The following is a 27,758-nucleotide window of genomic DNA, read 5'->3' on the forward strand; positions in this document are numbered from 1 at the left end:
CAGTTGGAATTCTCCTGTCATATATATTTGCTAACATGGAGTGGTTGAGCATATGTTACCCAATAAATATTCTACATAGAGAAGAAATGAAAGATGGGCAGAAGGAAGTTATTTATAAGAGGAAAGCAAATTAAAAATACTTAAGAAGAAACTGATTTCAAATTGGACAGATGAGCAAAAACCATACGGGGTACCTTGAAACATCATGGATTTTCCCCAATATAACTATCACCTAAAGTGTATATTATGTGCAAATCTACATTTCAGTGTCTGAATTAACATATCCATATTTAAATTGTCCTGTGTATTATTTAAGTGCATTTTCAATCAGTCATCCTTTCTCTGTACTTCATCATGCCCTAGAAACCTCTTTATCCTGGAAGATCACTTCAGTTCTGGAACTCATACTCTAAAATAAGTCTCTTTTGCCCCCAAGACCCCTCTCTCTGTTTAGATCAGCCCTCCCAGAATCTCCTTTCAAGGAAGAAGTTCAAGTCAGCTATCTTATTTCCTTCTACACTACACTCTTCTGGATTTCTCCATCTTGCTCCTTTACCCAGTACCTTCTTCCTTTTTATTTCCCTTTTAAGTTTTCTTCCTCATTAGAATTGAGGGCAGGGACAATCCTTTGGATTTCTATTCTCATGGATTTCTATTCTCAGCATTTAACAAAGTGCTTCAAAAATACTTGCGGTTTGAATGATTAAGTTTTAGAGCTAAATCTGTCATTTCTACCTCTAAAGCACAGTTCTGCTTCTACTCTTAGTTCATAAGACTAGAACTAGAAGAGAACAAAGAATTAGTCTAGTTCAATCTTCATTTTACAGATGAATCCCAGGGAGATAAAAGATCTTGTCCAGAGGCAGCACAATGGATAGAGTGGTGGGTCTAAAGTCAAGAAAATCTGAGTTAAAATCCAGTCTTTAGAAACTGACTACTTGGGGGCGGCTGGGTGGTGCAGTGGATAGAGCGTCAGCCCTGGAGTCAGGAGGACCTGAGTTCAAATCTGGTCTCAGACCCTTAATAATTACCTAGCTGTGTGGCCTTGGGCAAGTCACTTAACCCCATTTGCCTTGCAAAAACTAAAACAAAGAAAAAAAACTGACTACTTGTATGACCCTGACTAAGTCACTTAACTCTGCCTCAGTTCTTCAACTCTAAAATGGGCATCATAATAGCATGTGACTCTCAAGGTAATCATGAAAATTGGCTTCAGCACAGCAGTTGGTACATTGCAGGCACTATTAAATGCTTATTCCTTTCTCCTTCAAGGTTACAGAGGTAGTAAATACCATGCCTGGGATCTGAGAGAGAAAGAAGGATATATATATATATATATATATATATATATATAGAGAGAGAGAGAGAGAGATATATATATATATATATATATATATATAGAGAGAGAGAGAGAGAGAGAGAGAGAGAGAGAGAGAGAGAGAGACAGAGAGAGAGAGAGACAGACAGAGAGAGAGAGAGACAGAAGAGAGACAGAGAGAGAGACAGAGACAGAAGAGAACTAATGGACATGAGCTTGGTCTGTCATACTATGGTTGATAGGGTTAAATGAGTCAGACATTACTTAACAACTGAACAGCAACCACTGTGTCAATGTGATTGTTAAACAAAGATAAGGATTTATATATATATATATATATATATATATATATATATATATATATATATATATGGCAGAAGTTGGGAAAGGACTGAAAGAGAAGGGAGATGGGTTGTCAGGTTGTCTGTAGTAGAGTACTTGAAGAGATGTCATGACCAGTAAAGCAGGAAAAGCAGGTAGGGGCTGGGTTTCAGAAGACCTTGTGTCTCAGACTAAGGAACTTATCTTTTACTGAGTAAGCAATGGGGAGCCACTAAAGGACTTTGAGCAAGGGAGTGATGGGGTCAAATGTGCACAAGATCATTCCCTGATGATATGAATAGACTATAGAGGGAAGAGACTAAAGGCAGGGCAAGGGGACTGGTGAGGAGTTGGCTATGATAAATAGACCAGATGAGAGGTAATGATGGCTCCAACTAGAGCAGTACCAGCAGGAGTGGAAAGGAAGGAGTTCACAAGAGATATAGCAGGAGGTAGTAATAGGACATGGCAACTAGCTGAGTGTGGGCATGAGAAAGAGTGGAATGTCAAGGGTAAATCAGTATTTAAAATATATATAGATTTCACATCAGCTCTAGTGTCAGGAGGACCTGAGTTCAAATCCAGTCTCAGACACTTAACTAGCTGTGTGATCCTGGGTAAGTCACTTAACCCTGATTGTCTAAAACTAAAAATACATTTCAATTTGTTACTGATAACTAGGGAGTATAATGACTAGAATATTGAACTTAGAATCAGGAAGGCCTGAATTTGAATCCCACCTTAGATACTTATTGATCATGTGACCATGGGTAAAACAAGCTCTCTCAGATTTTGTTTCCTTATCCATAAAATAGGGATAATAATAGTGCCTTCTCAAGGTTGTGTGGATCAAATAATATAACACATGCAAAGTGTTAAGGCTAGCTGTTACTATTACTGCTTTGAGATAGTACTCAACAAACATACAATCCTTCTATCCCACCAAAGTAATGCAGAGAACTGCAGTTTTTCCCAAAAACAGTTAAGCAAAAACAACTAAGAAAGTGACTACAGTTTACAGAACATGCCATTTTCCACTTTTATTGTTTACAAATTGTTAGCAGACTTTTAAAAAATTTTAATCATTTCTTTTGGCACCAAATTTGTCGTAGTGTCTTTGAAATATAACTTAGTTTTCACTCAAAAGTGACTGGGAGGAGGATGATGTCATCATCAGAAATAGGAAAATTGAGAGAAGTTTTGGGGGAAAAGATGGTCATATTACATTTCAGACATGTTATTTGATATTCAAGGAGTCAGTAATAATAGCTACATTCAAAGCTTTAAGGTTTACAAGGCTTTTGACATTCTTATTATTTCACTAGATCCTCACAATAAGCCTGTGATATAAGAATTATTAGTGTTATAGTCCTCACTTTACACATGAGGAAACAGGCATAGAGACATTAAGCAGCTTTTTCCTGGTCCCTCAATCAGCAAGTACTAAAGGTGGGATCCAAATGGAAATCTCCTGATTCCAAGTATTATGCTCATGCCACTGTTTAACCAATGTGAGACATAGAAAAAGAGAACTGGGAAGAGCCTTTAGGGATGCTATGTTTAGGGATTCCACTGAGGTTTTCTATTGGCTACCAGCTAAACTTCTAACCCCCTTTTCTCTCATTAGAGTTTTAGCCTTATTTCCCCCTGATCCAGTCCGGGACACCATTTGACAGTGACAATGACACAGTATGATAAAGAGAGGCCTGAGTTTGAAGTCAGAGAACCTAGATTCAAAATCAAGCGCTTCATCAACCTTGGGAAGTTGCTTAATGTCTCAGTTTCACCAGAATGTAGCAGAATAACTGACACCTGAGAAACAATTGTTTTTTAAAAATATATTCATTTGTAAAATTAAGTTTTGAACTAGATTACCTTTAAATTCTATTCAAGCTCTTGAATCCGTGGTCCTATTTAAAACATCCTTCTAGGACCACTTCATCATCTCCCAATCACATTTTCAGGCCACAGCTCTATAGGTCTAATTACTAATTTTTTCCCCTCAGAATGTTAAGTGTAACCCTGAGAGGCTGGGTTTTTCTAGTTACTGCCTCAGGAGCCCCCATTAAACATGTTCCCTATTTCTTATTAGCTAGACAACAAGATGGAACAACAGATAGAGTATCTGACCTGGATTCAGAAAAAGTTATTTTCTTGAATTCAAATCTGTCTGTCCTCAGATACTTATTAGCTATGTGACCACTTCACCCTATTTACCTCAGTTTCCTCCTCTGTAAAATGATCTAATTAAGGAAATGACAAACCAGTATCTTTTCCAAAAAACTGCAAATGGGATCATGAAGAATCAAACTTGATTGTGTAATAACAACAGACAATCAGTTTTTTAAAAAAGAATTTAGTAATCAAGAACAGCAAGGACAGTTGTTACAGGAACAGTTCCTCAGAGAATGGTTCAATCTCCTATTTCACATACAAGTTCCCTGGGGAAAGTTGTTTGTCCTTTGGGCTGGAAGAGGACCATTACAATCAGAAAGGTAATATCAAGACTTGTAAGTGAACTGTATTTAAGTGAGAGAGGCTGAGGGATTAAACGGAAAGAGTACAGTTAGCCAAAAGGCAAACTCTCACTTACTGGTTCCTGGAAGTCCTTTTCTCTCATAGGTGTCGCAGTGGATGGAGCACTGCCTTGGAGTCAGGAGGGAGTTCGAATTCAGCCTCAGACACTTGACTTTTAATAGCTTTGTGACTTTTTTTTTAGGTTTTTGCAAGGCAAATGGGGTTAAGTGGCTTGCCCAAGGCCACACAGCTAGGTAATTATTAAGTGTCTGAGACTGGATTTGAACCCAGGTACTCCTGACTCCAAGGCTGGTGCTTTATCCATTATGCCACCTAGCCACCCCATAGCTTTGTGACTTTGGACAAGTCACTTAACCCCAATTGTCTTGCATCCAAAGCTATCTCCAGTCGTCCCCATTCATTTTTGACCACTGGATCTTGATGACTCTGGAGGAGAAAATAAGGCTGGTGACTTAGCATAGCCCCCTTTACTCAAATTCAGTTCATGTGCTTGTCATGGCATCACCTCCCTGATGTGGTTTTCTTTGAAAATGAAGGCAAACATTGGCCTTACAAAATTTCTCTTAGGTATAGCTTTGTTGGTCACCAAAAGTTGGTGACCTTATAGAGTTTTGAAGTCACTTTTCCTTGGTGAACCTAACTTTTCTTCAGAGTATCTATCAGATCGAAATACAGATGTTGCCATTAGTTACTGCTGATCCTGAGGGAATGTCACCAACACCAGTAGGGATTTCAAATCTTCTGAGTTTTCAAAATTTACAAGGTTGTCACCTGATCATTGACAGGGTTAGGGAGAGAACAAAATCAGCCTATATAAGATTCCAAACTGGCTTACTCAGGGACATGTCTGATTTTTTTCAGTAGACCACAAGACCTTTCCTGTGTGGTGTCATCATCTTCATCCAATGATCAAACTGCATCACTTCCCAAATTGATTAACAACTTGTTCATACATAGTTGGTATTTTTAATTAATTGATTTAATGGAGAAGTTGGGGCCTTCTGTGACTTCATTATTTGGGATGGGGGAAACCTCGCACTCTTTTACACTACTATCCTTTGCCTTTTCATTTTCATACTGGAGGTACAATTAGGAGGCTGTTATCATTTCCATGAAATCAAAGATTTAACATTGAAAAGGGCTTTAGAGGACATTTAGTCTAGCCCCTACATTTTTCACAGAAGGCAGCCAGGCCTTCATGAGGCACCCAGGTAGTATGTCAATGTTTATGCTGCTCCCTATGCCTGGCATATCATCCTTAACAATGCTATCTGTTCAATTCCTATTCCTTCCCTCCCTGTACTTCATGAAACCTTTCCAGATCCCTCAAATCTGACAAAAATTTGATGTTCCACACCCAGAGTTCCTCACTGAAGGAGGGTCAAGCCTCTCCATTGATTCTATTTCACTTTTGCTGTTTTTCTTTCACTTTACACCTCTGCCACTTAGAATCCTTTGTCTCCTAATTGTGACTGAACAACATTTCCTGTGAAACTTCTCTTGATCTTTTAGCAGTTAAAGTCCTTTACACACACACACACACACACACACACACACACACACACACACACACAGTAACTTGTATTTATTTAGTATATATCTTATGCATATTGGAGTAGGATAGGTTGATTGATCTTTGGCTCTGATTCAAGTGTTGATATACTAAAATAACTATCTTTGGATCACTAGCAACTAGCACTGTGCCTAACAGCTAACACTAATCATGTTTATATTCTTTACATGACCTTCTAAGATTTCCACAATCTGATACCACCTAATCAATCAATCAGCCAACCAAAAAAATGTGAACATGATTTGATAGGCAATAGGAAATCATTGGTGATTCTTGAGCTGAGGAATTAAGAAATATATTTATATACAAGTGGAACTATTCTGGTAGCAGTATGAAAGAATTGGAGGAGGGAAAGAGTTGGTTTAGAAAGACCTTTTTAGAGGCTACAATTGTCCAAGCAAGTGGTTATAAAGGCATATATCTGGGTAGTGACAACAATAATAGATGATTCAAAAGATAAGGAAGGGGCAAATTTGACCTGTCTTAAATGGATATGGAAGATGAAGGAGAGGAAAGGCAGGACAAAGGCTCTGAACACAAGAGACTAAGTAGATAAATGGTAGTGATGCTAACAGAATAGTGAAGCAAGAAGAGGGAGCAGACTGGTGAAGAAAATAAACTCTATTTTTCACTTGTTTGGTTTGAGATATCAGTGGAACTTTCAGCTGAAAATATTCTGTAAGCAAAATATGTGAGATTGTACCTTGAACAGGAGGTCTGAGTTGGCATTGTAAATTTGGAAATCACTTGCACAGAGTTGATAGTCAAAATCATGGGAATGAATGACATTGATAAGAAGAGAAAGCTCATTGAGAGCCAAAGGCCAAGGATAGAATTTCATTGAACAGCCACCTTAGAGGGAGAAAATAGAGGCTAAAGAACCAATAGAAGAGACATGGAGTGATAGGAGGCATACCAGGAGAATTTGGTATCCTTAAGACCAAAAGAGAAGAGAGGATGGTCAACATACTTTTTTTTTAACTTCATCTTCATATGTGTTATAATAATATTTTATTTTCCCAATTACATGTAAAAACAATTTTTAACATTTTAAAAAATTTTGAGTTTAGAGTTCTCTTCCTTTCTCTCCCCATTGCCTAAGAGAGTGAGCAATGTAATATAGGTTATAGTGCAATCAGCTAAAACACATTTCCATATTAATCATGTTGTGAAAGAAAACACAGCCTCAGGGAAAAAAAATAAGTGAAAAAGAGTATGCTTCTATCTGCATTCAGATTCCATTTTCTATCATGAGTCTTTTGGAATTTTCCTGGATCACTGCATTGTTAGAGTCAGTTAAAGTTGTTCATCATATAATATTGCCATTGCATTGTGTACAATGTTCTCCTGATTCTATTTACTACACTTTGCATTAGTTCATGGAAATCTTTCCAGGTATTCCAAAAATCATCCTGATCATCACTTCTCATAGCATGATAGTATTCTCTTACAATTATAAACTACAACTTGTTCAGCCATTCCCCAACTGATGGACATCCCCTCAATTTCCAATTCTTTACTACCACAAAAATAGCTGCTAAAATATGCTATAAATATTTTTGTGCAAATAGGTCCCTCACCCCCCACCTTTTTAAAAAATACTTTTGGGATATAGATCTATAATGATATTGCTGGATCAAAGTGTATGAATAGTTTTATATCCATATGGGCATAGTTTCAAATTACTCTCTAAAATATTTGGATCATCTCACAACTCTATTAGCAATGCATTTGTGTCCCAGTTTTCCCACATCTCTTCCAACATTTTTCATTTCCTTTTTCATCTTGGCCAATCTGATGGGTATAAAATGATACCTCTGAGCTGTTTTAATTTGAATTTCTTTAATCAATAATGACTTAGAGTATTATTTTTTATATGTTTATAGATAGCATTGATTTCTTTGTTGAAAACAATCTGTTCATATCTTTTGACCATTTATCAAATGGGGAATGATAGAATGACTTGTATTTTTATATACTTGACTCAGCTCTCTCTATAGTTGAAAAATAAGGCCTTTATCAGAGATATAGAAATATTGTTAAAAAAAAATTCCTGGCTTTCTGCTTTCCTTCTAATCTTGGTTGCATTGGTTTTGTTTGTGCAAAAACCTTTAAAATTTACTATAATCAAAATTATCCACTTTCAATCTTATAATGCTCTTTGTATCTTGTTTTAAATTCTTCTCTCATCCATAAATCTGACAGGTAAACTATTCCATGCTTCCCTAATTTGCTCATGGTATCATTCTTTATGTCTAACTCATGTATTCATTTGTACAGCACTCTCAAATGATTTTTTGAGGCCAAGGGAAATGAGGACTTAACAAAGCTCATCTGACTTGGTGATTTGGTCCCTGGTAACCTGTTAAAGGATGACTGAAAATAGTAGAGAAAGCCAGCTGGCAAGGTTTTGAGGAAAGAGCACAACATAAAGAAGTTGGTTATCAACATCTTTTTCTAGGAATTTGGTAGCAAAATGCAGGATAGAAATGAGATAGTAGCTAGATTAAGTTAAAAGGTCAAGGAAAGATATTTTTAGGATTGGAGAGGCAAGAATATTTAAAGGTAGATGAGAGAACCTGGTTGAAAATGAAAATATTTAAAATGTATAGGAAGGAAGAAGAAATGCCTGGGTAGGGGGAAATGCATAAAAAGAGATGGGCTCGTGGCCATAGGAAGAAGGATTAATCTCAACAGGAGGAAGACCTCTTCCTTTGAGATCTGAAGGAGGAGTAAAAGAAAAGGTGGTGATGCTAAGAAAATTTTGGAATTGAAGGATGGAAATTAAAGGTATTCCTGTAGGAAGGCTTCAATATTTTCAGTGCAGAAGGAGGCTAAGTTATTTTCTTTTTTTTAAAGGTTCTGTCATCTTTATTCATGATATGTTTATTTATTTATGCATCCATTTACAAAATTTCCCTCCACCCTTCCTTCTCAACCCCCCCCCTTTCCCTCAGTAAGGAACAGTCAGGTTAGCATTTTACATGCATATTTTGTTAAACATATTTAGAAATTAGTACTTTTTGGCATGAGGAATTAGGACTAAGGGAAAGAGATATATAAGAGATAATTTTTATAAAGTGTTCATCAGATTCGGTAGGGGCATTTTTTTATTTTTCTGTGTGCTTTATTTTCTTTCATTTTTCTTCCTCTGGTTGGGGATAATATAGATCATTACCAGTCTAATACAGATGTCCCAGTTCTCTGGACTGTCTAGAGGAGTTGCTTCCATCAAGGTTGTTCATCTCATGATGTTGTTGATGTGTACATTGTTCTTTTGGCACTATTCCCTTCACTCAGCATCAGATCCTGTAAGTCATTCCATGTTTTAAAGTCTATTTATGATTTCTTATAGAACAATAATATTCCATGGTATTCATTTCCATAACTTGTTTAGCTATTCCCCAATTGATGGGCATCCCCTCAATTTCCAATTCTTTGCTACTACAAAAAGGGCAACTCTGAATGTTTTGGAATGTGTAGGACTTTTCCCATTTTTAACAATTTCTTCTGGATATAGTCCTAGAATTAGAATTGCTGGGTCAAAGGGTATGAAGCTTTATTGCTCTTTGAGCATAGTTCCATATTGCTCTCCAGAAAGGTTGGATCCATTCTCAACTCCACCAACAATGCATCAATGTCCCAATCCTCCCACAACCTCTCCAATGTTGATCATCTTCCCTTTTTCCTCATCTGGACTAATGTAATAAACATGAGATGATACCTCATTGTTGTTTTAATTTGCATTTCTCTAATCAATAGTGATTTAGAGTATTTTTTCATAAGATTATATATTGTCTTAATTTCTTCATTTGAAAATTGTATGTTCATATCTTTTGACGATTTAACAATTGGGGAACAACTTGTGACCTTATAATTTTGATGCAATTCTTTACATATTTTAGAAATGAGACCTTTATCAGAACTCCTGATTGTGAAGATTGTTTTCCAGCTAATTTTGGCAGCATTGATTTTATTAGTGCAAAAACTTTTTAATTTAATATAGTCAAAATCATTCATTTTGCAGTTTATAATGTGCTCTGATTCTTGTTTGGTCATAAATTTATCGTTTTCCATAGATCGGATAGAATATTTTTTGGTCTATTAATTTATCTGTGGTATTACTCTTTATTACTAAATCCTGTACCCATTTTGACCTTATTTTGGCATAGGGTATGAGATTCCTAGGTTTTGCCATACTATTTTTCCAGTTTTCTCAATAATTTTTGTCAAATAGTGAGTTCTTATCCCAGAGGCTGATTTCTTTGGGTTTGTCAAATAGTAGATTGCTTTAGTCATTTACTGCAGTTTCTTTTGAATCTAATCCATTGATCCATTACTCTGTTTCTTAACCAATACCATCCAGTTTTGATTATTGCTACTTTATAGCATAGTTATAGATCTGGTAGAACTAGGTCACCTTCCTTTACATTTTTTTTGATCCATTCCTTTGATATTCTTGCCCTTTTGTTGCTCCAGATGAATTTTATTATTATTTTATCTAGCTTGGTTAAGTAGTTATTTGGTAGTTTGATTGGTATAGCATTGAATAAGTAATTTAATTTGGGTAGAATTGTCATTTTCATTATATTAGCTCGATCTAGCCATGAACATTTGACATTTTTTCAATTATTTAGATGTGACTTTATTTGAGATCTTTATAATTGTGTTCATACAGTTTCTGGGTTTGTCTTGGGAGGTAGATTCCCAAGTATTTAATGTTGTCTACAGTTATTTTAAATGGAATTCCTCTTTCTATCTCTTGCTCTTGGGTTTTGTTGTTCATATATAAAAATGCTGATGATTTATATAGGTTTATTCTCCTGCTACTTTGCTGAATTTGTTAATTATTTCAAGGAGTTTTTTAGATGATTTTCTTGGGTTCTCTAGGTATACTATCATATCATCTGCAAAGAGTGAAAGTTTTGCTTCCTCATTGCCAATTCTGATTCCTTCGATTTCTTTTTATTTTCTTATTGCTACTGCTAGCATTTCCAATGCTATATTAAATAGCAATGGTGATAATGGGCATCCTTGTTTCACCCCGAATTTATTGGAAATGTTCTAAGTTTATTCCCATTAAATATATTTGTTGATAGTTTTAGATAGATGCTATTTATTATTTTAAGGAAAACTCCCTGTATTCCTAAGCTTTCTAGAATTTTTAATAACAATGGATGTTGTATTTTATCAAAGGCTTTTCCAGCATCTATTAAGATATCATATGCTTTCTTTTGGTTTTACTATTGATATGTTTAAGTATGTTGAGTAGTTTCCTAATATTGAGCCATCCCTGCCTACCTGGTATAAATCCAATCTGATCATGGTATGTAGCAAACTACAGTTTGCTGTAGTCTCATTGCTAAAATTTTATTTAAGATTTTTGCATCAATATTCATTAGGGAGATTGGTCTATAATTTTCTTTGACTTTTCCTGGTTTAGGTGTCAGCACCATGCAGGTGTCATAAAAGGAGTTTGGTAGAACTGCTTCCTCTCCTATTTTTTTAAATTAATGTAGAATAGGAATTAATTGTTGCTTAAATGTTTGGTAGAATTCACTTGTAAATCCATCTGGACCTGGAGACTTTTTCTTAGGGAGTTTATTGATGGTTTCTTCAATTTCTTTTCTGAAATGGGGTTAAGTAGTTTATTTCCTCTTCTGTTAATCTGGGCAGTTTGTATTTTTGTAAATATTCATCCATTTCACTCAAGTTGTTCAATTTATTGGCAAATAGTTTGGCAAAGTAGCTCTGAATTATCTCTTTAATTTCCTCCTCATTGGTGGTTAGTTCATCCTTTTCATTTTTGATACTGGTAATCTGGTTATCTTTTTTCTTTTTATTTAGTCAGATTAACCAGAGGCTTGTCTATTTTATTGACTTTTACATAAAACCAACTCTTAGTTTTATTTAATGAGATCAATGGTTTCTTGCTTTCAATTTTATTAATCTCTCCCTTGATTTTCAGAATTTCTAATTTGGTATTTAATTGGGGTTGTTTAACTTGTTCTTTTTCTAGCTTTTTAGTTGCATACCCAATTCATTGATCTCTTTTTTCTCTATTTTATTCATATAGACATTTAGACATATAAAGTTTCCCCTCAAAACTGCCTTTGTTGCATCCCATAAATTTTGGTATGATGTCTCATTATTATCATTTTCTTGGATATAATTATTGATTATTTCTATTATTTGCTGTTTGATGCACCCATTATTTAAGCTAAAATCATTTAATTTCCCTGACCCTTTATTACATGTAATTTTTATTGCACCATGGTCTGAGAAGTGTGAATTTATTATTTCTGCCTTTCTGCATTTGATTTTAAGGTTTTTGTGCCCTAGTTAGTACATGGTCAGTTTTGGTGAAGATGTCATGTACTGACAAGAAAAAGGTACGTTCTTTTCTATCCCCATTGCTAAGTTATTATCTGAAAATTTAAGTCTAGCAGTTGGGATAAGGATGAGATATGAAGAAAGGAAAGGTTGGAACAGGGGCTGAAAGAATGATCTAAGAAACAGCTAGTAACAGAAAGGAAAAGAAGACATGGAATAGCAATGAAATTCTGGTGGTTGTTATAAACTAAAGCCCTTATTATTTTTTTCACATTTTATATATTTATATTAGAAATCAACTAGTTGAGCTAGCTAGGTGGCACAGTAGACTTCCAGCCCTGGAGTCAGGAGGACCCAAATTCAAATTTGAGCTCAGACAGTAATTACCTAGCTGTGTGACCATGGACAAATCACTTAACCCCTTTGACAAAAATAAAAAAAAAAAAAACCCTTGAATTTCTAATTCTTTTCCTCCCTTCCACCCCAGTCTTCTTTATTGAAAAAGCAAATTATTTCATATATATTAAAAATGTGTAGTCCTGAGAAACATTACCACAATAGTCAAATAGTAAAAGTAAACACAACCACTTCCCCCACCAAAAAAAATACTCAAGAAAAATAAAATTTAAAAAAAAGCATACTTCAATATGTACTCAGACTCTACCATCTCTCTCTTTGGGATAGGTAGAATTCTTTTTTTTTTTTTAGCATTTTCACATTTTATTTGTTTTCCAATTATATACAATAGTAATATGTACCCATCATTTTTTGCAAGGCTTTGAATTATACATTTCCCTCCCTTCTCCCTTCCTTCCCTGCCTCCACAAAAGACTGACAGTCTCTACATTCTTTCCATGCCATACACTGATGTAAATTGAATGTTATAAGAGTAAACATAAGAATAAACATAAACTCCACCCCCCCAAGAAGATGAGAAACCTCAAGAATAGAGAGGAAAAAAAATTGTACTTCAGTCTGAGTTCGGATTTCAATGGCTCTGTCTCTGGGGTGAATTGTTTTCTTTATCATAAGTCCACCAGAGAAGCTGCTTCAATATTTTTCCCTCAGTTGCTATTACTAGCTTTACCTCCACTCTATTTCTCCCTACTCTCATTTATTCTATTCTCTCTCCTTTCATCCTGGCCCTGTCCAAAAGTGTGTTGAATATGAGTACCCTCTCCCTCGATCTTCTCTCTCTTCTATCATCTATTCCCCCCCTTCCATGTCATCCCATCCCTTTCCTCCCATCCTTCTCCAGGTCAAGATAGATTTCTTCACCCTATTAAGTGTGTATGTCATTTCCTCCCTGAGCCATTCCTGATGAGAATGAAGGCTCACTCATTCCCCGTTGCCTTCCCCCCATCTCCACACCATTGAAAAAGCTTTTTCTTGACTCTAATGTGAAATCTCTCAGCTTCTTCTTCATCTCCTTTTCCTTCCTCCCAGTACTTTCCCCCATTGACTCCAGGATGGATAGTATTCTTTATTGAAAGTCCTTTAGACTTCTCTTGGGTCACAGCATTGCTGAGTAAAGGTAAGTCATTCACAGTTGATTATCCAACATTGCTGTTACTTTGTATATAGTACATTTCCCATTGCATCTGCTCATGAAGATTTTTACTCAGAACATCCTGTTCATCATTTCTTAAAACAGAATAACATTTCATCTTAATCACATACCACAATTTGCCCCTCAATTTCTAGTTCCTTGCCACCAGAGAAGAGCTGCTAAAATCTCTCTCTCTCTCTCTCTCTCTCTCTCTCTCTCTCTCTCTCTCTCTCTCTCTATATATATATATATATATATATATGTATATACATATATAAGAGTAAACATGTATATATATATATTTATTAAGATATTAAGATATATATATATATATATATATATATATATCTTTTTCCTTCCTGTTTTTCATTTCTTCTGAAATATAGAAATATAGCTCTGGTAGTAATATTACTAGCTCAAAGGATAGGTATGATTTTATAGCTCTTTGGGCACAGTTTTTTTTTTTTAGGTTTTTGCAAGGCAAATGGGGTTAAGTGGCTTGCCCAAGGCCACACAGCTAAGTAATTATTAAGTGTCTGAGGCCAGATTTGAACTTAGGTACTCCTGATTCCAGGGCCAGTGCTCTTCTGCACTCAGCCACCTAGCCACCTCTGGGCATAGTTCTAAATTGTTCTACAAAACTGTTGAATCCTTTCATAATTCCTCCAACAGTGCATTAATGTCTAATTTTTCCCACAATCCCTCCAATATTTGTCATCTTGTTTTTCTGTCCTATTAAGCAATCCAGTAGGTATAAGGTAGTCATGCAGAATGCTTACAACCCATAATTCTCCTGTCAATAGTGAGAAAAAAATGATTTAAATATATACATTGATAACCTCATGTGAAAACATCCTATCTTTTGATCATTTATCAGAAGTTATTTTTTAAAAATTTTCTAATATATTTTGTTTTTATATCACCTACATTTTCCAAAGTATTCTTCCCACCTCCCAGAAAGCAATTGCTTCTACTGAAAAATTAAAAAGAAGAGAAAAAATTCAGCAAAACTTATCAACATATCAAAAATTTCTAATATACAAAATTTCACAACCACATACCCCACCTCTACAAAAAAGCAGAAAGATAACCTCTCTTATTTCTTCTTTAGGGAAAAACTTGGTCATTATTCTTTTGATGATTTCAATTGAGATTTTTTTTATTTTATTTCCATTTTAATTTAGATTCATTTTTTAAAAAATGCATTGTTAGGGCGGCTAGGTGGCGCAGTGGGTAGAGCACTGGCCCTGGAGTCAGGAGTACCTGGGTTCAAATCTGGCCTCAGACACTTAATAATTATCTACCTGTGTGACCTTGGGCAAGCCACTTAACCCCACTGCCTTGCAAAAACCTAAAAAAAATGCATTGTTTATTTTTATCATTCTTTTTCTTTTTCTATTGAGTTCCAAATTCTATCCCTCTTTCCTGCCTAAGAAGCAAACAAAATAATATCAATTATATATGTGAAATCATGCAAAACATATTTCTACATTAGCCATATTGAAATTATTTTGTTTATATTTTTCTAGGGGTAAGTAGATGATAGAGTGCTGAACCTGTAGTTGGGAAGATCAAAATTCAAATCCAGTCTCAGAAGCAGACTAGATGGGTGACCCTGGGCAAGTCACTAAAGCTCTGTTTACTGTAAAACAATATAAGTTCTCAAAAATGGGTTTATAATCCCTTGAGTTACAAGAAATCAACAAATCATCCTTTTCCCATAGTCTATCTATTATGTAAGAAAATAACTCAGGGCAGCTAGGTAGCACAGTACATAGAGCTCTAGCCCTGGAGTCAGGAGGACCTAAGTTCAAATTTAGCCTGACACTTAATAATTGCCTAGCTGTGTGACCTTGGGCAAGTCTATTAATCCTATTGCCTTAAATAAATAAAATTTAAAAAAAGAAAATAGCTCGTCTATGATTATACTTTCAGAGACAGAATGACTACTTAAATAATGTGCCAGAAAATGGGTTCCCAACCTTAGGAATGCAGGGATTTGGAGCAAAGTTTAAAGTAAAATCTTAAGGTTTCTATCAGAAAGATCTAACAATATAAACTGATTGAAACTCTGGAAGTATTAAGAACTGGATAAGAAAGTGAAATTGAGATGTGTTGCCCACTAAAAAGTAAAAGACTTATTGATGATGATGAAGGGAAGTGATACCATGACATGCAAGTGAATTGAATTTAAGTGAGGAAGAGCTGCGCAAAGTCATCAACTTCACTTTCTCCTCTGGAGCCATCTGGAGGAAGATTGGATATGCACCTGGAGATGGCCCTGGATGCTTTGGAAGACCTTGGCCTTTTTAAATTAAGGTTTTTAACATGTCTTAAAAATATTTGTAAACATGTTTCTAAAATTAAATTTTATCTTCAAGAATGGGAGACTGACCAATATGACCAGAAAGGATAATGATCATTGTTGGAAGAGTTGTGGGAAATCTGGGTCACTATTACATTGTTGGTGGAGCTGTGAACTCATCCAACCTTTCTGGAGAGAAATTTGGAATTATGTCCAAAGGGCAACAAAAATGTGCATACCCTTTGATCCAGCAATACCACTATTGGATCTATACCCTGAAGAGATGATGAAAAAGGGTAAAAACATCACTTGTACAAAAATATTCATAGCAGCCCTGTTTGTGGTGGCAAAGAATTGGAAATCAAGTAAATGTCCTTCAATTGGGGAATGGCTTAGCAAACTGTGGTATATGTATGTCATGGAACACTATTGTTCTATTAGAAACCAGGAGGGATGGGAATTCAGGGCAGCCTGGAGGGATTTGCATGAACTGATGCTGAGTGAGATGAGCAGAACCAGAAAAACACTGTACACCCTAACAGCAACATGGGAGTGATGTTCAACCTTGAAGGACTCGCTCATTCGATGGAACAATCAGGGACAATTTAGGGCTGTCTGCAATGGAGAATACCATCTGTATCCAGAGAAACAACTGTGGAGTTTTAGCAAAGACCAAGGACTATTACCTTAAATTTAGAAAACAAACAAACAAACAATGGATAGAGCACCAGCCTTGGAGTCAGGACTACCTGGGTTCAAATCTGGCCTCAGACATTTAATAATAGCCTAATTACCTAGCTGTGTGGCCTTGGGCAAGCCACTTAACCCCATTTGCCTTGCAAAAACCTAAAAAGAAAAAAAGGAAAAAAAAGAATGGGAGACTGAGAAAAGATAATTGGTGTTAATGAATTTTAGGGAGACTTGAAGTTTTAACTGGGAAAGGGCATTGCATTCCAGGGGTCTTTGTCAAGTCTTACTCCTGTTGTTGTTCAGTTATTTTGGATATGTCTAACCCTTTGTAATCCTATTTGGGATTTTCTTGGCAGAGTAACTTGTCATTTCCTCCTCCAAGGGATTCAGGAGATCCATTTTTATCTAGAAATCACAGGCTAATCTGACTTAATCTTGAATCAGAGATAAAATGAGAAACAGTTCAGAGGAAGGCTTGAGAATTTCAAGTTAAAATTGACCCATAAAAGTTTATAATTAGGAGAAACATGAAGGAATGACAATGTTTTTCACATGCATATGATTTAATGTTTAATTTTAAATGCATGTGGTTAGTCAAGGCTACAATGGAAACATGTAATATAAAATATAATGAATTCTTTTGCTGTACTAATAGATCTATTCAACATTTTAAGCTAAAAATTTCATGAATACTTTTGCTTTCATATCACACATTTCTAAATGAATTCATTCTTCTCCCATCTCCAGAATCCTTTCTCTTTTAACAATGATTTACAAAAGGATTTTTAGAATAATTCCTAGTTGTTTCCAGAATGGTTAAACCTGCAGTTTGAATGATATAGTACTAAATCCATAAATTAATTTGAATAGTATTTTAATTTTTCTTTAAATCTTATTGTGTAATTGTATTTCTATGTCTTAAGTATATTTTGGTAAATAGACTACCAGTTATTTAATTCATTTCAAGGGTATTTTTGAGTGGGATTTCCCTTCTCATTATTTCTTCTTGGATTTTGTTTTTGCTATATAGAAATGAGAACCATTTTGTAGATTTATTTTGTATCTTCCTGTTTTACTGAAGTTGTTATATGGGTCAATAGGGTTTTTTTCCTAATTCTCTAGGGTTTTCTATACAAGCTATCATCTACAAACACTGGCAGTTTAGTTTCCTGGCAATTAATATTCATAATTATAATTTCTTTTTCTCTACTATCTCTAACATTTCTAGAAAACATCACAGGCTAATGAAGAGGGAGAGGATAGGCAGCTATTTTTAAGCTAGATTGGTAAACCAGACTTTCTGGGTCTTAGTTTATTGATTTGTAGAAAAAGGGAGTTAAGGTAGATTACTTCTAAGGGGTTTCCTGCTCAAACATTTTGTGATTCTGTTAAAACTACACTTTCTAGGGAAGTTCTGTGCCCTCACTTTAAGATAAAGTTAGAAGTCCTGCTATCATTATCTGGTGCCCCACCCATCTTTAAATTTATATTCCCCCATTAGATCTTGATTTATTTGAGGACAGAAAATGTTCTTTACCTCTGTCTTCCCAGTGCTTAGCATAGTATTTGGTACATAGAAGGAGTTTAATAAATAGTTGACCGGGTAATTTATAAAGTTTAGCTTTCATAATGTGAGAATAATCCATAGTTTTGTTAAATCATAGATTCTGGGTAGCTCCCAGAAAGTTAATGAAATGATCTTTACTTTTGTACATTATCTCCATTCAAGAATTTCAGCATTTGAAATTTCAGTGAGAAGCTTGTATGAACTTCATGGACTATGGACTATTCCTGAATGGAATGGTGTAAGGAAGCTGGATGTTGGGGAATTCCATAACCCTAGAGAACTAAATTCCTTCCAGAGAACACTAACTCCTCCCACCTTGGCCTATTTAAGAATCAATACATCATGAGGCAACAGTGATAAGAAGTTTCCAAGAGTTTAACAGGGACCCAAAACAAAGAGATATAAACAAAATACAGCATAGCATTTTACATAGCTTTGGAAAGCCATTACAGTCAAGTCTTGGGAGACAAATCAGTCACTTTACTTATCTGGGAAAGCTGAATAATGGGGACATGATTTCAAATGATTTTTTTTTGGGGGGGGAAGAATGGGTTAACTTTGGAAAATAGATTTGGTTCAGTATTTTCACTGTAATTAATCTCATCAGAATATTCTGTTTGAGAATGTAGAGACTTCCTCTATGGTAGAATTATTGGGATTCATCTTGCTGTTAAAAAAATACACCTAAAGATCTGTCTACTGAACCACCCTGTAGTTCCATTTCTTAGATCTCTAATGTAATTTTTTTTCTGGGTAGATATTTTCCCCAAACCTTCTCCAGCTCCTCCACAAGGAGCAGTCATCATTAAGCCAAAGTTTTCCCCTTCTACAGAGATGGTTCTAGTTGAAATGGAAAAATTCTTACAATCAAAAATATTCTTTCTTCCCCTCCCCCTCTATTCCACAGTCTTTTGAGATAAGCTTTAATCTCTTTCACAAGTACCATCCTTAAAATGTCTTCTGATATCCTTAAAACACAACTCATACTGGAAGGAATATCAGATAAAAGGATATTTACCTTATTGTGGTTTGATTTAGCAAATTATTTGCTTTCAAAGACCTACAAAGCATTTAGAAATTAATGATAGCACCGGCCTTGGAGTCAGGAGTACCTGGGTTCAAATCCGGTCTCAGACACTTAATAATTACCTAGCTGTGTGGCCTTGGGCAAGCCACTTAACCCCATTTGCCTTGCAAAAATTTAAAAAAACAAAAACAAGAAATTAATGATAGACATAGGGGAGGTAAAGAGGAAGGAGGATCATATAAATGTCTGCAGGTTTGGATACTGTATCTTCAGCAGCTTCATAAAAATGCCAAGGGCTCCCCAGAAAGAGCTTATAGTCAGTAAAAAAAAAATGTCTAACTTTATAGGGTCTAAAAATCAAATGTCTCTTCCCCTGCTTTAGAGACATCTTTATCTTATCACCTTATTATCAATAAGACAAAAAACTCTGTTTTCGGAGGTAATCCAGAGTGCTGGATTTGAGAGTGGGGGGGGGGGGGTTCAAATCCAACCCCTGACGAGAACAGCTGGTAGATTTCCATCAAGTCCTCCCATACGATGCATGCCAGCAAAGATAGGGTCGAAAGAGCATCATCTTTAAGCATTTCCCTCCCAGGCGAAACCGAGAGGCGGAGAGGTCACACGATTTTGTTCAAGGTCACACAACTATCCAGGTGGAAGATCAAGAAAAAGAGGCCGGGGTTCCAGTCTCATGCTTCCAAACCTAAAGACCTGCAGGAACAGTCTCGTCAAGCAGAGATGCTGTCCGCGCTGTCCGAGGGGGCGCTCGGAGTGGAGTCAGACCCCGGGACTGGGAAGCGGGGCGCCGCTGGCAGGAGGGCTGTGGGCAGGGGTCCGCGCCTGTTCTGGTGAGGAAGCCCGCGTAGTCGGGTCACGGCGCTGCCACCGCTGGGCAGTCGGCACGTGCCCGGAGACCCTGAAGGCTGTCCCCGAGCCGGAGCATTCTGGATGGGAGCGGGCGGCGGGGCGGGGCGGGGGGGGCGGCGCGGGCCCGGGATGCGGGGGGCGGGGCGGGGCCCGGGATGCGGGGGCGGGGCGGGGCCGGGCCGGCCAGCGCGGGCTCCGGGAGCGGCCACGCGGCGGGGGCGGCGGCGGGCGCGGGGATCCTGCGCACTGGAGCTTCCTCCTCCCTCTCCAGGTGGCGGCGGCGGCGGCGGCGGCGGCGGCGGGGGGCGGGGCTGCCGCAGCCCCAGGAGCGCCGGCGGCGGCGCGGAGGCGGGCGCCGGAGCCGGAGCGGGAGCCCCCTGCGTGAGGGGAGCGGGCTGCGTCCGGGTCCCGGTCCGAGGCGGCCCCCGAGCCGGGCCGCAGCCAGGGCGGGAGGCGCGCGGCGCGGCGCGGCGCGGCGCGGCTGCCCCGGCGGGGCCATGGTGCGGCCGGCGCCCCCGCCGCCGCGCCCCGCGCCCCTGCTGCTCGGGCTGCTCCTGCTGCCGCTGTGCCCGGGGCTGCGCGCCGAGGACAGCGGCGCCATGGAGGAGATCGCCACCGAGAAGGAGGCGGAGGAGAGCCACCGGCAGGACAGCGTGAGCCTGCTGACCTTCATCCTGCTCCTCACCCTCACCATCCTCACCATCTGGCTCTTCAAGCACCGCCGGGTGCGCTTCCTGCACGAGACCGGCCTGGCCATGATCTACGGTGAGACCCCGCCCCGCTTCCCGAGACACCCGTTTCACACGGTTTCCCGCTTCTGGACCCTAGCCCCCAAATAAAAGAAACGATGCCCCCTCACGGGTGGACAGCACCGTGGGTCGGGTCTTAGGCACGAGCCAGCCCGGCCGCCCGGGGCCGTGGGTGCGGAGTGGCGACCCAGTTAGCGGAGGCTTCCACCCCTCCTTCACGCGCGGTCCCTTTCCTCCAGGACTTCACCTTCTGGGGGCAGGTGGGCGGGTCGCGGGGACACACGCCGCCGGGGAGCAGGCACAGAGGGCTGCGCCGCCACAGCGCCCAGCCTGTGCCATGTGGGGCCTGCTGGAGCCGGGCACCCTGACACAGAGCCGCGACGAGTCCACGCACGCTGGCCGCCTGTCATCCCTTCTGTGCGGCGCGTGGGCCGCGGAATGGCAGGCCTGTGAAGGGGGTCACCTCCTCTTGCCACGCGGAGTCCCGCTGAGGGAGAGGATTCAGCTTGAAGAAAAAGCCTAGCGAGCCCGTTGCTCTAGCTTTTTCATAGTAGGCTCAAAAAGTCCTTGTAGGGCTCGGTGCAGTCCAATACAATCGGAATGTATTACTTTTAGTAGCTAGTGGGTTTTTGGAAAAATCGCTTAGCCTTGGGGCTTGATCTGAGAGATTGGGCAGCTCTGTCTCACTAGTGACAGTGCCCTGCCAAGTCGCTGAGGGTCATTAAGTAGATTTTAGCTATACGGTGGCTTTGTAAAATCCCTCCTAATTGCTTAAAGTGTCTGTTAAAGAGGGTGGTGATTTAAATTTCTTACGTGCCTCCTGGATAACACTTACTTAGAAAGGGTGCGGTTGTCAGGCATAAAGTACTTGGCTGCGATACATTGTATAGTAGTGGAGGAGAAATTAAATCCCTAGATGATGTGAGTTCAGCTCTTGCAATGACAGAACATAGACTGGAACCCTGTCTCCTGACTTGCAAATCATTTTCACAGACAAAGAACCCACTATAATGTTGTTCATCCGGTAGGCACTTGTTGAACCATATTGAATGCAATGAAAATCTTAGATAATGTGGTTAGTTTATAATAGATCTGTAACCATTATTTACAAAGGGCTCCATGACATTTTGCCTTGCCATCCTCTAGTTGAAGCAAGCTCCTGCCAGTTTCCATCAGAGATTCTCTTCTCAGAATGGAAAGCAGGTCTTTGAAACTTTAATGTGAATCTTACACTGGCCCCGGGACTGACCACCCAAGGTTGCTGTTTTGCTGCTATTAAGTAGCTAGAGCTCATTGGCTATCAAGTAATTTCCCTGAAACTCTGTAAGAGACAAGGTTAGAAGGTGCTTTTTTCCAAGCCCTCCAGTTTTGTGGAATCGAATGCCCAAACAGGTCTTGCATGGTAATATGACCTGATATAAAGCTGAGTTAGTGTACTGAAGAATGTAGGCCTGCGCATAAACATTGCCACTCTGTGCCTAACCACTGTACTGTATGGAGTTAGTGTCTAAATCTTAGATAATTAATGGTTGATGCGGTGGACTGCAGGTTGCCTGGAAGGCTTCTGGGGCAAATTGTGTTGGCAGAATTTGAGCACACTGTCATTTAAGGAGATCACCTGTTTTTGTCTCCAAGCCTGAATACAAATGAACCAAATTATCTCTTCTTATGTGTAGGTAATGAAGGAAATATTTTTACCTTCCAGCAGCTAGGCTAGCTCTCTTGTATAGTTGTAAAGTACCCGCTAAAAGCTCCATTAGTTTCACAGGCCTATAGATATGAAAGTGAGTGCATGGATGACAGTAAGTGGATAATTTAATTTATTTTCTGGTTTTCATTCCCTTTTTGGAGTGAGATGAGTTTCAAAGCTTAAAAAAACCAACCAACCCAATAAGCTATGGAATTTTCCTCTGCTGATGTTTTTTAAACTCATCCCAGCCTGCTTTTAGTCACTGGTGTCATGCTGCAGTGTACTGGTTCATTTTGTTAACATTCATTTCACTAGAACCTCCCCTCACCAACTGTGAAACAAAGCAAAATTTTCACTAGAATACAGTGAGAATCTCCCTTTTTTATCCTTTTGCCTTATCTCTCGATTTCCTTGTGATAGTGGCTTTGGGATGAGATAACAAATTTAGTTAACTGTCATTTTGTATATGTCTGTGTTGTGGTCAGCTAGGAAGTGACACTGGATGATCGTGTTTGGAGACATAGGAACATGAATAGGATTTATCTTCTGTTAATCATCACAATATTGGATGGAACTGTTGTCATCTTATTAGATAATAATTCAGTTTCTCTTGGAAAATAATCGTGAAGGGTATTAGAATAAAAAATTTCCAATTCAGAAATATAAACAAAGGATAATTTTCCAGAACTGCCTTTCTCTTGTTATAGCGATGGGAAATTAGAATCCAGTTTTCTTTGCTGAAATAAATGGTGTTTAAATCCCTCTTTGAATATTAAGAAGCAAAATGATCAAAGCAAATACATTGTAGTCATGTATTTTAAGCAAAATGCTAATATCTTGTAAGAAGATACTAGTCAAAATTTCAGAAAAATGACTTCTATTGGAAACATCAACAATTTCTACCTTAGAGTAACTTTTCTGGAATAATTACAGTAATTCTCATAATATGCATTCTGATTTCTAGTTATTTACATCTGAAATCCATCCTTAACATAGTTGTTGAATTGATAATCTCTTTTTTTTTTTACAAGGCAAACGGGGTTAAGTGGCCTGTCCAAGGCCACACAGCTAGGTAATTATTAAGTGTCTGAGACTGGATTTGAACTCAGGTACTCCTGACTCCAGGGCCAGTGCTCTATCCACTTAACCACCTAGCCACCCTGAATTGATAATCTTGAAACACATATCTGATCAGGTCTTTACTGAAAATCTTCATTGGCTTACTATTGCTTTTAGAATAAAATAGAAACTTATGAGCTTGACATTTGAAACATTTTCTCTCCCAACTTCCTCTCCAGTGTTATTTTATATTACTCCCCTTGGATCCAATCAAAGTGGCCTGCTAGTCATTGCCCACACATGACATTCTATCTTTTGTGACCATGCCTTTACCCATATCTTTCATAGCCTTTTTTGTTTCCTTCAAAGCTCAACACAGATGCCTCTTCCTGTGCTGGACCTTTCCTGATTTTCTCTTTCCTTCTATTCCCCCACCTAGTAGTATACTTTCCCTCTCTTAAAGTTGCTTGGTCTTAAAAGTCAGAGATAGCCTGAGTGGGAGTTCCAAGCATGGGAAATAGCATGAGCAAAAGCCACATAGGTGGGAAAGTGAAAGTATAAAGTATTTTGTGAAATTCAATTTGACTGAAATATAAAGTACACAGAGGCCATTGAAATGTATCTGTGCACAGGTTGTATCTTGTTAGTGGAATGGAAGTTCTTTGAGGGTCGGAACTGATGGATTTTTTTAATCCCCTTTTATCACTAGTGTTTAACACAGTGTAGAACACATAGGGTCATTGAACTGAATTTTATTCTAATCTGCTTTTTATGACGATGAAGGCAGAAGGCTTTAGGTTTAGCTTCAGTCCTTTTTGAGACACTCTCCTACTTCCAAAAGCAATGCATTGATTTTATTAGCCTCTCCTTCAAGATCCACTACACCCACTCATTTAAATACTAGAGTGAGATCAATTTCTGTGACATTTGGATTGTTGCAACCAATTCCAAAATGTTCTTTAGTGGGGGGGGGGGGACGAGAAAGGAGCCCTCCCTCCCCAAACACACAAGAAAATTATAGTACTCTGTGTTAGAAATAACTTTCACGGTCTGAAAAGTCTCAGCTGGTGCTTGTTCTCCAAACACAGTAAGCTGATACACCTGCCAGTACCTTATACAGAGACCAATCCACCCACACTAAATGCCTCCCGTTCCCAAGAACTCTGTGAACACCCACCTCCAAAGGCCAGGTAGGTGGCCACAGATGACACTGGTTTGTTTCTTCTGAAACTTTCAGCTAAGCTTTACTCATAAGGGGTAAAAGAAGCCCATCTACTTGTTTCACTAAGGAAGGGAGAATCCCAATATTGTGGAAGTGTCTGGTGATTAAGCGCTGTGCTAACACTGGGGCAGTCATGCTTTGCAGTATAATTAGCAAATGTTTCAGTGGGGCCAGCTCTTCTTTTGAGGCGGGGGAAGGTGCTATAAACAGACTGGGTCCAATTAACTTCACTCATGTATACTCTAGTTTCACTTCCCCCATAATATTTTTATAACAACTAATTTGGTGCCAGAATATTTGGTTCTTTTTAGCCACCCTATCCTCCATCTGTTTTTAACCTCTACTATTGTGCCTCCCCACCACCACTTCTACCCCTATTACCCCTTTGCTAGTACTATGAATTTGTTGTTAATGAAATTCTACATATTGGGTGTGTGTTTTATGTTGATGCTCTGATTGTTATGCTAAACTAAAAATAGTAGGTAGGCAAGATCAAGGAATAAGTGGTGGGATCAAGCATTTATGAAAAGCCCACTATTGGACAGACACTGTGTTAAGTATTTGACAAATATTTTCTCATTTGATCCTCACAACAACCCTAGGACATAAATGCTGTTATTTTCCCCATTTTGCAGGGATGGAAACTGAGGCAAACCCAGTGCTTTACACAGCTCAGAGATGTGCTCACTGCTAGTGGATTTGAATTCAGGTCATTTTTACTCACTATTTCCTAGTTGCCTCTACATTCCTACCCATCTGGAATTAGTAATCGACCAGATCCCTGTGGTAGCTAGAGTGTAAGTTTTGAACCCATAAACCTAATCAATAAATGAAGTTTTTCAGGAGAGAAGCCTCACTTTTCTTTTGTTCTTCAACTCCATGAATTCTTACTTTTGCTCTGTTCCAAGTCTGTGTGACTTCTTGGTAAGCTTTCTTGTCTGAGTCCAGAATAGTCTGGTTACAGAGAGGCAGCCAACTTATCACAGAAGCTTTGACAATGTCAACTGTAGGGAAAAAATTCAAACCATTATTACAGTTGCTCTGAATTATGTAGTCACATAACATATCATGACTGAATTCTGCTTAAAGATCACAATACTTCTTCCTTTCCCAACTGCCAGATTTGACTAGTTGCCTACAAAGAACATTTTAATTACATGCTTTCACAGAAATGAAAGTGCCCCTTCTAACATTTCATTTAATCACATGACATTTTTACAGCCTTCAGTGGCCATTACATAATGTCTCTATGTAACTTCCTTATATCAAAGACAAATTTTGTTTTCTTATACATTGCAGTTATTTCTGTGGAAAATTTTCATACATTATTTAAAAGAATTCTATGGTAAAACTAAAATTACTTAAAAAAAAAGACCAATTATACCTCTTGGAGTTTTTTTTTTTAATTTTAAAAGGGTTATACCAAAGAAGCCATTTTTGTTCTATTTACATTTGAATATTACTCTTCTGAAATGATTTTAAATATTTTTTTACTTTTTAATAGTTTATTTTTTTCCAATTACATGTAAAGACAATTTTAAAAATTCCATTTTTTTGGGCAAGGCAATGGGGTTAAGTGACTTGTCCAAGGTCACACAGCTAGGTAATTATTAAGTGTCTGAGACTGGATTTGAAATCTGGTCTTCCTGACTCCAGGGCCTGACTCCAGGGCCAGTGCTCTATCCAATGTACCACCTAGCCTGCCCTTAAAAGTTCAATTTAAATAGATTTTTTGAGTTCCAAATTTTCTCCCTCCCTCTCTTAGATGGCAAGCAATTTGATATAGGTAATATATTTACAATTATGTAAAATCTATTAAATTAATTTTAAAATTAAAAAATATTGTAGATATATTTATGTGGTACAAAGAAGTGAATTTCCCCCTTCCCCTAGGCTACTTCTGAGTCATCTCCAAATCACTTTCTACATTTAGGTCATCCTCTTCACTCCCTCCGCATCATTCTTGGACTCTGCCCCTCATGCTCTGGGCTCAGATACAATAGCCTTCACCTTAATTTGCTGAGAATCAGGATTCCACAACATTCCCTGACCATTTCCAAACATTGCTGCTTCCTGCTCATATACCACCCTCTAGCCAATATCCTTTTTAATATGCTATCCCTTGAAATAAAGGACCATTTTTCTTGCCTGTGGTTGTATCTCTAGTACACTTAGTGAGCACTTAGTTCAGAGCTTGGCCAATAATAAAGGCTTAATGATTAATAAATGAATTCTTATTCATTCATTCTCCTCGGATTTTAACTTTTTGGCATTTATGTGCCTTTTGCATCTATGTGCATGCAGCTTACATTTGCATTTTCTGGAGTCAGTCAACTTCAGTCTAGCCTCAGACATTATTAGCTTTGTGACCCTGAACAAGTCACTTAAACTTTTTTGCCTCAGATACCTGTAAATTAGCTGGATAAAAATAGGCAAACCTCTCATGTATCCTTGCCAAGAAAACGACAAATGAGGTCAATGAAGAGTGTTATACAAGTGAACAATTCATTTTTAAAAAATGAGGAAATTGAGGTTCAAAAAGGTAAAATTGCTTATTTCTATAAATCCAGTTTTCTATCTTCAAGACAAGTTTTTGCCACTATATCATGCTGCTTTATTGTTTATTTATTTTTGAAATTCATTTTTTTAAAAAAAATTGAATGTAGAATTCTCTTGCTCCCTCCTGCCCCTCACCCCTCTTTCTAGAGGGCAAGGAATGTGACAAACCACTTAAGTATCTTTGTCAAGTAAACCTCAAATGGAGTCAGCCATGACTGAAACAACAGAACAACAGCAACAAAAAGAGACAATAATGATTTTAGAGGAAATTTTATTTCTCTTTAGATGTGTTGAATTTGAGATGATTTTCTGATATCTAGGTAGAAGTATCCAGAAGACAGTAGGAGATGGTTAGACTGAAGCTAAAGAAGAGAGAAAAATGGGAAATTTG

General features: G+C 38.1%; 1 protein-coding gene across 1 annotated transcript in view; it reads left to right on the forward strand.

The window, feature by feature from the left end:
* Positions 1–20,585: 20,585 nt before the first annotated feature.
* Positions 20,586–27,758, forward strand: part of SLC9A7 (solute carrier family 9 member A7) — a 203,715-nt gene continuing 196,542 nt past the window's right edge. Inside the window, exon 1 of the mRNA XM_074213704.1 lies at positions 20,586–20,853. Within this exon, the coding sequence (XP_074069805.1) occupies positions 20,586–20,853 (268 nt within the window). The remainder of the gene's footprint in view (positions 20,854–27,758) is intronic.

This window comes from Macrotis lagotis, chromosome 1 (assembly GCF_037893015.1).
Source record: "Macrotis lagotis isolate mMagLag1 chromosome 1, bilby.v1.9.chrom.fasta, whole genome shotgun sequence".
NCBI lineage: Eukaryota > Metazoa > Chordata > Mammalia > Peramelemorphia > Peramelidae > Macrotis > Macrotis lagotis.